Here is a 12249-nt window from a genome sequence, read left to right as displayed (position 1 = left end):
TATTATTTCCATCTAAAATATTAATATTTATGTCTCCAATAAAAAGAAAATTTGGTGTATTCCCGAAAACTCTTTCCTTAAATAATTTACTTATTTCATTATTAAATAAATTACCAGAGTGTGAATGTAACCTGTATAAGGCCAATAAACTAAATTTTGTGTCCGAATTTTTCAAAAAATATATGAAGTACGTCTGCGGTTTCAAATTGCAAACCTTTGTTTTCAACATTATTCAATGTGTTTTTGACGAAAACACAAATTCCACCACTCCTCTGGTCTGAATTACATTTAAAAAACAAATTAAAATCTGGTATTTTATAGAAATTTACTTCGTCTGTATCTATCCAGATCTCAGACAATATAATGATATCAGGATTAATTTGAATTGTTTCTAGTTCAATCAAAAATGCATCAAAATTTGATCTGAGACTCCTTATGTTCTGATGAATTATATGCAATTCTTTAGCCATTACATTACTTTTGTACTTAAATTTTGTAGCCTTTTACACACGGAAAGCATCTAAGTGATAAAAACAAAAACCAAACAATTATTTTCGATACATGCTATTTCAAATTTACAAACTTGCAAAATCAGCTTTGCAGGTCACCTGGATTGATGTAGATTCTTCGTCTTTGCGCATGAAAATCTTGCCTCCACGAACCCACAGGAACTTGTACATCTTCTCCTTTTTGAGTTGCCGAGCCTCTGCAAACAGCCTCCTCTTTGCCGGTGACAGCGCCTCATTTATGTAGACAGGTTGGTCTGTCCCCATGTTCATGTGTCTTGTTGAGAGGTTATTCTTGACTCGTCGTTTCTTGAGAAGTTCCTCCTTGTCCAGGCGTCTGACGAATTTCACGATGATTCCTGGGGGTGGTCTGTTTGGGTCGGTTCTCCTCCCTAGTCGGTGACAGGCGTCAATCATGGTGTCGGAGATCGTCATGTCGAGCGCCTTCCCCACTTCCTTAACGATGCTGATAACATCTTCATTTTTCTCCTCAGGGATTCCATGAATTTCCACTGCATTGAGCCTAGAATATTGCTCCATGTCGTCTACTCTTTTCTCAAGCTCATCAACTTTTTTCTGAAGTTGTATGTTTTTTTGTGTGAGATCATCAATAATTTTCAAACATCTTTCTATAGAACTGTTTTGATCAGTTACAGCTTTCGTGTTTTCGTCTAGTTTTTCACTGAGAGACTCATAGCTTTTGTTAAAGCTAGCGTCCTGCACTTTCTGGGCTTCAGACATTTCGGTTATTTTTTTCATGATATCAGCCAATGTAATCTTACCCTCCTCCACGCCAGATTCGAACTGCATACTCTTTCTTCTTGTATTTTGACAGGGTTTACATCTCCACGACAGTCCATCCGCAGTGACACAATCCACATCAGCTTTCGTCATTTTGCAGCATGACGCGTGAAACTCACGGGCACAATCACTACACACTAACTTCAGTTGATTGGATTTAATTACTTTAACACATACACCACAACTAGCCATCTTCGTATTATATTAAATGATTTTCGAGTACAAAAATACAGAAAAACAACAAGCTTAGATTGCCACAACTATAACTGCTTTGAATACGCAGGCATAAACAGGCGAGTTTAAACTACTAGCATTAACCGGTGCACAGCTCTCTTATCAGTAAGGTCCGTCTTCTCCTGAGCGCTGACTCATGACTGATGTGTTTACTTCCTTTTCTTTTCTTTTTATTTCTTTCTGTTTTTAATGCCAAACGTTCTAAATTGTTTGTACTAATTTCCTTCCTAGCTGACGAAGAGGATAGATTTCAACCCTCGAAACCTTGTGCAATACATTTTTGTAGTATATAGAGATGGCAAAATTTGTAAAATTCTATAATCTTTTCAAACCCTTTTATTTTAAAAGACAAACTTCAAACAAATAACATTATTCTTTATTTAAAACACTAGATGGAAAATATCCGGTTTCGCAAGGACCAAAAATTATGTTCGAAGGTCCAATAAAATGTCTAATATTAAACTCACAATTCGATAGCTGAGCAGATGGAGCCCATACGTTGATTTTCTAAGAATAACTATTAGTCGAATGGGAAAAATAAAAATACGAAATGAGCTCACAAAACATAATATTAGAAAAAAGGCACACAATTTAAATCAAGAATACAGGTGTTAAAATGATTTTCGTTTTCTATTAAAATGTCCAAAATGTCCGAATTAGTTGAGGATTTTTAGTTCTTGGTTGAGAAGGAAATTGTCTTTAGTTGCGAAAGACCATGATAAGAATGATGAAACACTGTCACCTTGCACCGTCCATTGTCTGATACCTCGACACAAATGAAGTTGGGTTGACTGCAGTTCGACCTGGGTGGCTTCCAAGGAACTTTGCACTGGTGGAGTCCTTGTTGATGGATGAAGATTCCACCTTCACTTGACACTGTTCTCGGTTCACTCACGAACGCTGATGTTCCACAGAGACAAAGTTACTTTTGGCTCATTAACAAAATAATGTCCGTCAAGGGGACTGCTAATTGCCATAGAACGGCTTACGGTTCACAAAAGACAAGACAAGGGGGCACGGCCCGAACTTAGTTAAAGCTGGTGTTGACGTACAACCTAGCGAGACGGAGTCTTTAGAAGAACTGGTTGGCTCGTTAACAAAATAATGTCCGGCAAGCGGACTGCTAATGGCCATAGAACGGCTTACGGTTCACAAAGGACAAGAAAAGGGGGCACGGCCCGAACTTAGTTAAAGCTGGTGTTGACGTACAACCTAGCTGTACGGAGTCTTTAAAAGAACTGGTTGGCTCGTTAACAAAATAATGTCCGGCAAGGGGACTGCTAATGGCCATAGAACGGCTTACGGTTCACAAAAGACAAGACAAGGGGGCACGGCCCGAACTTAGTTAAGGCTGGTGTTGACGTACAACCTAGCGAGACGGAGTCTTTAGAAGAACTGGTGAGATGCCTCGGGGAGCTTTTCTTGTCTGTGTCCTGGACGCCTGATTGGTCGACAGAAGTCACCTCATACCACGTGACAATCGGACCACTATAGATTTGGAATGCAGGTGGGTGTGTGTGTGTGTGTGTGTGTGTGTGTGTGTGTGTGTGTGTGTGGGTGTGTACAAAGATAAGTGAAAATAGATGGCTTATAATTAAAATGGTATCGAACAATGGTGGGCAAAGAGCAGTTCTAAATAACATACAATTCTGGTTATTAGTAAAAAACTATATTAATGCGTAAAATTTGATTAATTATTATAATTAAATATGAAAAACCTAACATTTCCCGCCTCCTTGAAACATTATAAGGTTTCAAGAGAAAATAAAAATAAAATCTTGACTATAGAATAATATACATATGGTAATAACACACTTAGTCTAAAGTTGATGAAACCAAATACATAAAACATAGTTAACACAAAGTTACAAACAAAATTCTTGAAAACAAAAATGTTTATTTACATTTGTCATTCTATAGGAAGTGGAAAGACCTTGAGGGTGGAACCCGAGAGGCAGGTAGGTCACCCATCAGTGGTGTTCTATTTCTAGGCTTGTGACGAAAGCACGTAGTACATTTGAAAATACGTGAACGTATGGCACTGTGAGCAGAGATGATCCATATCTCTTGTGAGAGAAGAGCCTGAGTCAGCTGTGGTCCGGAATGCAGGTGTACCGGTGGTAGTAATCGATAATCAAGTTTACTACTGGGTGTTGTTTTGGTAGTAGCACGGGGTGTCGTGACTCATAGTCTAGATGGCTATTTTTTAGCCGGCCGCCTACGCGAATAACATTCGCCTCATCGATGAAAGGCTGCAACTTCCGGATTGCGTCGTTACACTGCTCATACTTTTTTAACAATAAATATACTGAAGAAAATGCTGTTTGTTGTACAAGCTTAAAGATTTTTTGTTTAGTTGTTTTCAATTCAATAACAGACAATAGTTTTTATTTGTCATTTGAAAATCGATTTTTACAATTGTTGATGAATCTTAAAATATAGGCCATAATTCTGATCAATTTATTTCAAGAGGAAAATTTGGTGAATATTTCCCAATGTTCAACAATAGAGCTTTGTAATACGCTCAGAGGAGTCTCTTTAGTTTCTCTCTCGATTTCCCTTTTATCTTCAAAGAAGGTGAAATGAGGCCAATTTTGTCGGTCCAGTTTTAGCCACTGGGGACCTTCGAACCATAGTGTATGGTTTTTCAATTGTGATGCTAATATGCCACGTGATCCGACGTCACTCGGATTGTCGCTTGATGTGACATAGTTCCAAAACCGTGACGGAAATGTGTTCTGAATTTCTGCCACTCTATCTGCTACATATGTTTTCAACTGATACGGTGGTGTTTTTATCCAGTATAGAGCTACGGTTGAGTCACTCCATAACATGACATGATTAAAAGTAATATTACTGAATTGTTAAATGCAGTAAATAGCTAATTTTGACAGCAGGTGTGCTGCGCAGAGTTCAAGGCGTGGTATTGTGATCTTCTTTAATGGAGATACTCTAGTTTTCGACATAACTTGTCTTATTACTGGGGCTTCATCGATTTAGTTGCACTTGATAAAAATGACGGCTGCGACGCGTCACAAAAACCATGAAGTTCTGCGCTGCTGGCGGCGTTGGAGGGGAAATACGCGATCGATTTTGATGTCACCCAAATGATCCCGTGTGTCGTTCACAAACAATAACCATTTTTCTGCTAGTTCAGGTGGCAATTGTTCGTCCCATTAGAGCCCTCGTGTCCAAAGGAGCTGTATAAAACTTTTCGCTACCATTATCAGTGGTGATAAGAAGCCGCACGGGTCATACAATCTGGCTATCAAACTTAACACATGTCTCTTGGTTAAGCTACCTCTCTGATGTTTGAAATTGTAGCGAAAGCAATCTTCAACTGGATCCCAATGGAGTCCTAAAATAGAGAGAAACTGCGTAGATTGTGAGTCCTGCAGAAAGCGAGGCGTCTCACGATGAGTAGCTGGTAGTCTGTCTAGAAGTCGGGGTTCATTCGAAGCCCATTTTCTCAACTCGAATCCTCCCTTCGCCAGTAGCTGGATGAGTTGGTCTTGCAGTTGGATAACTGCTTCTAGTGAAGCACTTCCTTTCACAATGTCATCTATGTAGGTGTGATGCTTCAATGCGTAGGTTGCATCCGGGAAGGCGTGTCTTGTCCTTCGTCCTCTGCTAGCCGCGAGAGTGTCTTGATTGCTAAATATGGAGAACTGTTCATCCCATATGTCACTGTTGTTACTTTAAAAGTAGATATCTCCTGTTCCGGAGTATCTCGCCACAAGATTAACTGAAAATTTTGATCTTCAGGATGCACTAAGATCTGTCGATACATTTGTTTTATATCACATGAAAACACTATAGCGTGAGAGCGGAAGTTTATTAAAATACTGGAAATGTCTGGGTGTAGTTTGCTTCCAGTTAGTAGCACGTCGTTCAAGAAAAAACCTGAAGTGGTCTTGCTGCTTGCGTCAAAAACAGTGCTTAGCTTGATAGTAGAGCTGTTTTCTTTTATTACTCCGTGGTGGGGTAAATAGTAGTGCGGTTCGTCGGCGAGATGTTTCTCCAAAAGTGTCATATGACCTGTTGCTTTGTATTCTTTCATAAAATTCCTGTAGAGTTCAGGGAATTGTGGTTGGGTTTGAAACTTCCTTTCTAAGGCTACAAAACATCTTTCTGCGGCTGCTCGAGATGAGCCTAAACAGCTGGGTTCTGTTTTGAACGGTAATCGAACAACATAACGTCCGTCTTCATTTCGCGTATGAGTACTATCAAAAAGTTCATCACACTTTGTTTCTTCAATGCTTTTGTGATTGATGATAGGCGGTTCCTCTTGAACTCAAAATTTTTGTAATGCTGTGTGAAGCGAGTTGTCGTGAGTAGACAAAAGTGTAATCGAATAGTTACTAACTGGCTCTGTCGAGGTGACACAAGGAGCTGTTCCCATAAGTATGAAGCCGAACTGAGTGCCGATCAGGTGTGGCAGTCCCGGTCCTAAACTATGATTTTCTTGTGTGAAGACAGTGGGTATTATGGTTCCACCCAACAATACATCAATGCCGCAAGGGGTGTCAAAAGTCGGATCCGCTAAGGTGTAATGCTTGACTAGATGCGACAACTCTGGACTTATTTTCGCCCTTGGGAGGTTTACAGATATTTTATCCAAGATGTGGAACTCTTGATCAGGAGCTATGAGCTGACCTGACGATGTGTTGACTTGGAGAGATAACATGCCACGTGTGTTAGAGGCATGCTGTGATAAACCAGCAATTTGAATGTTTGAATGATAAAGTTTCGCTCCTAGCAATGAGGCTGCCTGACACGTTATCAGATTACAAGTACTTCCGGAATCCAGTAATCCACGGAAAACATGGGATTGTCCATTTTCAGCAGTTAGTTTCACTAAGATGGTACCTAAGAGTTCCGTTGACTGTTGTTGTGGCGGATGCACAGGTGGCAACGTCTTGATCGTAGACAGCGTGACTGGAGTGTGACTGGTGACGTCGGCTGGAGGGGATGGTCCCGCTTCTCTCGACTGTGGTATCGATCGATGATGAGTCGTGTTGTGACGTCGCTCCACAGCTGATTGATTGGACGTGTCGAGTATTGATTGCTTGCTTGTCTTCGCTCAGTCGCGCCTGACTGGAGATGTAGCAGTGTGTGTGATGTCGTTTGCGACACCGTTTACAAGTGTGCGATGATTGACATTGAGGCAAATTATGATCTCTCAAGCACGAGAAGCATTTTCGTTCTCGTTTTACAAGTTGAAACCTTTCAGCTGGTGAAAGCTTTAGAAATGTGGGACAAACATATATTTTGTGCTCAGAGTTACCACAAGCAAAACAACTGTTACTATTTATATTGTGAGTTGTTACTAAAGCGGTGGGTTTGTGTTTGTCTTCAAACCGCGTGACCTTTGTAGATCGCTGATTGAAAGCTTTAACTGGAGCTTTCTTTGCTGACGAGTGGAGGTCTGCATCTTCACTCATGTTACATTCTGTGTTCAGAAACAAGATTATGTCTTTGACTGTAGGCAAAGTGTGTGTTTCCTCTACGTTCGAGGACCTAAAAGATTCCAGACGTTTTCGTAAATCTCCATCTAATTTACGAAGTAACAATGCTGAAAGCAAAGGGTTGGCTTGTGTGGTTACGTCACACTCAATGGCCTTCAAAGCCTTACTGTGTTCATGGAAAATGTTCACGAAAGTTCTGAGTCCTCGTACTGACTGATTGGAATTTGACTACACTTGTTAAGGCGGTGTTGCGATGCACAGTGCTATCATACAAGTTGATAAAGGACACCCACTTGGCGGGGTCGCCAGAGAAGTGGTGAAGCTCTAGCCGCGGCAGATTGATATGTGACAGCGTGGCTAGGGGGGTTTGCCGCTCACTGTGTACCGACGGTGTTGACGGTGCTTCCTCAGGAGACATAGCGGACTCTATCAAACCAGAAATCTGAACGAAAAAGGTCGTTAATTTCGTCTTGATCCGTAGAAAGTCTTTCCACGGACAATTCTTCGGTCGTTGCAACCTCCACGATCCTAGCTAAATTAGCTTCGAAGTCATTCCGTTTTTTGGAAACTTCGCTCAGATAGCTGTTTAAACGTACGTTGAACAACATGAGTTAAAGCGATTTCGCTCTTAAATATTTTTTTCAACATCTTTTAACATTTTGGTAAATCTATTCTTAACTAGCAGCATCAACCTTTCATAGGTACTGACTTTGATTGGAGCCGTGATTAGTTAGTGAATTAAAACATGAAATTACTACAGCAAACTAAATAACTAACTAAATTATAATCAATATCAATTATGACAAATTAATTAACCCTTGATAATGTAACAATATATCAAGTAAACAATACACAATAAAAATCATCAATCATCAATGATAATTGGTTTACACAATATTTCCAGAGACGTTGTAGTTAAACACTGATACAAGATATTTCAATTTACTCTCATAATAAATTCTTACTTAATTATAACAATCACAAATGAGATACAACAGTTGGCAAAACAATAAATGTTGCAAGTGTAATGCAATGTAGTGTATAGACAATGGATGTAAGGTATAAGCATGTGTCAATGTTTGTTTACAAAACAATGCGTTTTAAAATTGTAGTGTGGTATGTAAGAGTAGTGAGGGGATGAGTGTTCAAGATGGCCGCGCGTCGCTTGGGGACGCTAACTTTTGGCGCTACAAATACTAGTCTCTCACACAATGGAAACACAATGTCTTATTTTCCAACACCAAATAAAGTTTATTTATCCATAGTCTGATGAAAATCCGGCTCGAAGGACCAAAAATATGGATGGAAAATATCCGGTTTCGCAAGGACCAAAAATTATGTTCGAAGGTCCAATAAAATGTCTAATATTAAACTCACACTTCGATAGCTGAGCAGATGGAGCCCATACGTTGATTTTCTAAGAATAACTCTTAGTCGAATGGGAAAAATAAAAATACGAAATGAGCTCACAAAACATAATATTAGAAAAAAGGCACACAATTAAATCAAGAATACAGGTGTTAAAATGATTTTCGTTTTCTATTAAAAATGTCCAAAATGTCCGAATTAGTTGAGGATTTTTGGATCTTGGTTGAGAAGAAAATTTGTCTTTAGTTGCGAAGGACCATGATAAGAATGATGAAACACTGTTACCTTGCACCGTCCATTGTCTGATACCTCGACACAAATGAAGTTGGGTTGACTGCAGTTCGACCTGGGTGGCTTCCAAGGAACTTTGCACTGGTGGAGTCCTTGTTGATGGATGAAGATTCCACCTTCACTTGACACTGTTCTTTGTTCACTCACGAACGCTGATGTTCCACAGAGACAAAGTTACTTTTGGCTCATTAACAAAATAATGTCCGGCAAGGGGACTGCTAATGGCCATAGAACGGCTTACGGTTTACAAAAGACAAGACAAGGGGGCACGGCCCGAACTTAGTTAAAGCTGGTGTTGACGTACAACCTAGCGAGACGGAGTCTTTAGAAGAACTGGTTGGCTCGTTAACAAAATAATGTCCGGCAAGCGGACTGCTAATGGCCATAGAACGGCTTACGGTTCACAAAGGACAAGAAAAGGGGGCACGGCCCGAACTTAGTTAAAGCTGGTGTTGACGTACAACCTAGCGAGACGGAGTCTTTAGAAGAACTGGAGAGATGCCTCGGAGAGCTTTTCTTGTCTGTGTCCTGGACGCCTGATTGGTCGACAGAAGTCACCTCATACCACGTGACAATCGGACCACTATAGATTTGGAATGCAGGTGTGTGTGTGTGTGTGTGTGTGTGTGTGTGTGTGTGTGTGTGTGTGTGTGTGTGTGTGTGTGTGTGTGTGGTGTGTGTGTGTGTGTGTGTGTGTGTGTGTGTGTGTGTGTGTGTGCGTGCGTGTGTGTGTGTGTGTGTGTGTGTGTGTGTGTGTGTGTGTGTGTGTGTGTGTGTGTGTGTGTGTGTGTGTGTGTGTGTGTGTGTGTGTGTGTGTGTGTGTGTGTGTGTGTGGAGTGTGTGTGTGTGTGTGTGTGCAAAGATAAGTGAAAATAGATAGCTTATAATTAAAATGGTATCGAACAATGGTGGGCAAAGAACAGTTCTAAATAACATAAAATTCTGGTTATTAGTAAAAAAACTATATTAATGCGTAAAATTTGATTCATTATTATAACTAATTATGAAAACCTAACAAACACATTGAATCGAATATGATTCGCCAGGATTTAACACAGGGGCTCAATATAACTCGAATAAGTAATACACATGAAATTCCTGTGAATAAATATTGAGTTTTAATTAGATAAAGATATACAACAATATATGCTAGATATAAATGTGTATATTTCATTAATAATAAAGCTAAAACATTCAATTTTAAAGAATTATCAATAAGATCATTACACTCAATTAAGTCGTCTATTATAAGAGAATCAATTAATAATATAAACTGAAATATTATATTTCATATTAATTAAATTTAAAATAGTCATCGTTTCTTAACGAACTTCTTAAAAATTTGCTCTCAGTTCAATGTTGTTGTTTTTTAAGAATATCCACACACGCCTTGTTCCTAAAATGATTAAACTTTCCATCAGCCAACTACGGATTTTCAATTTCCAGTTAAATCCACCAATATAAGCCAAAATTTTCAATAGAGTACTCACCGACATATTTGAATAGAACCAATTCATTTGTTCTCCGACTGAATGAACTTGCTTGTATAAATGTTTTTTTTATAAAAACTTATTGGAATGCTGTAAATTTACAAACTTGATATATTATTACTTTTTTCATTTATATTTATAGTCCTCATATTTTCAATGCTATACAAGCAGATGTGAGTTAATACGGAGAGAAAATTTACATTCTTTACATAGTTTTGAGGGATTTCTCCAATTACTTAAGATACAATATTTATTAAAATATCCATCATGATACACATTTGCGTAATCACATGTTTGATAGATTCTCAGTGTATATTTTAAACAGGCCTTTATAATAAGAAAATTTAAATAATGTAAAAACAATAGCTTTTACGTAATAGTATTTTACCGAAAACTATAAGTATGGGAAAATTTACTTTGATCCATATTCCCTAAACCAAAGAATAGTGGTAAACCGGTCATTTTATCTTGGTAAGTAGATAGGGAAATTTAGTATAAGAAATGTGTTTTGTTCAAAGTATGTGATATGTAGCGTATAATAGAGCATATATTTGATGTTAAGTTTCTTTTAGTATTCAATCAAATAAAGAAGATGACATGTGGTGCTTTGAAACACTTGAATAACAATAGTGCCGAAAGTTCCAGAAAAAGGTTTATTCTTTAACAATAAAACAATATTTTTAAGTCAAGGCGCACTCTTCCATAAAGAGCACTCCATGTATTGCCAACTTGCACACAACTTGCATCACGAATGCTGACGGCACTACCAGAAGTTGTGTGGGAATGACTTCAAATGTTACTTTGGATCCTCTCGCTACAAAAGCGATATGATCATTCATCAAATATTATATTTATTTCTATACTTTATGAAAATAAAAAAGGTTTCTTTTTTAAAGCGCATTTTATTGTCATAAAATATCATAATTTTTTCTTTAAAATGTCGTAGACGATGAAATTGTAATTAAAATTATTCATCTTTTAAAAACTAAACAAATATTAAACCAAATTTTACCCTAAACCCCGTTTTGGATCACTTTCGACATAAGTGCATTTCAATGATAGTACATTGCTAGAGACAATATATTATAATTTCATGTATGGTGGATGTGCCATTCCGTTATTTTTATTTCCTATGTATAGTATTCATTCTTCTTAAAACTACAAAAACTATAGTTATCGCAATATATTTGAAATTTTAAAAATTGATCTGTGTCGTAGATGGACAAGCATATTAGTAAAATTTAACTACGATTTTAATCGAACGGAAATGAAATCGTTTTAAAATCTACGTTATCTCTACATACGAGAAAATGCAATGCCCTTTTATACTTCTTTACAACTTCCCGAGATCCCAGACATGTGCAGTTAGTGTGTTTATATTTTGTGCACATATACTCTTGACTAAAAAAATCAAATGAATATAAACTATAATGAAAATCACAATTCAGAAGAGGTTGAAAATAGTTGCATCTAATAAAAGAGCTATACTTTTGTACCTCAATTCCTAAAATTCTAGAAAGGTGAAATTAAAAACAAACTTTCCTCATGACGTATGTATTAAATCAATAGCATTTTCATATAGGTACCATAAAGGTGAGGGATGCAACCTGTAAAAGAAATATATAGTTTGTATTCACCTCCTATGTTGTCTTGGACCACTCCATGAGACTTGGTTGAAACATAGCGAACATTTTTACATTGGCTTAATACAAAACGATGGCAATGAACAAATCATAGAAGATATACATTTTTAATCAAAGTAAATACAATGGTATTAGTCTAGGAGCATAGAGCCAATCTGCAGTGTACAAGCACACATCCTGGGTTTTCTTGTAATTACCCCTAGGGAACTAGTTAATGAGACTGACAATCGCAACGTTAAGTATGTGAATATGGCTAGATGCGCTAATTTAACACCTAATTACGTGGCTAGTTGTTATATTAGATGTATCAAGGTAATACAAATATAATGTAGAAAAATCTAAGAATTGCATTTTAAATTACTGTCCACATGGCATCTAAAAAATTAATTAGAAATAGACTTTAAATTTTCTTGATCTATTTCAATATTGATTCCACTTAGAAAATTGG

At 37.8% G+C, this 12249-nt stretch overlaps 1 protein-coding gene across 1 annotated transcript; it reads right to left on the bottom strand.

The window, feature by feature from the left end:
* Positions 1-575: 575 nt before the first annotated feature.
* On the bottom strand, positions 576-1400 carry LOC124368148. The gene has a single exon (XM_046825424.1). It carries the CDS (start codon positions 1398-1400, stop codon positions 576-578), a length of 825 nt encoding a protein of 274 aa, XP_046681380.1.
* Positions 1401-12249: the final 10849 nt, after the last annotated feature.

This window comes from Homalodisca vitripennis, chromosome 8, assembly GCF_021130785.1.
Source record: "Homalodisca vitripennis isolate AUS2020 chromosome 8, UT_GWSS_2.1, whole genome shotgun sequence".
NCBI lineage: Eukaryota > Metazoa > Arthropoda > Insecta > Hemiptera > Cicadellidae > Homalodisca > Homalodisca vitripennis.
The sequence above is the reverse complement of the archived record's forward strand: the minus strand, read 5'-3'. Positions and strand labels throughout refer to the sequence as shown.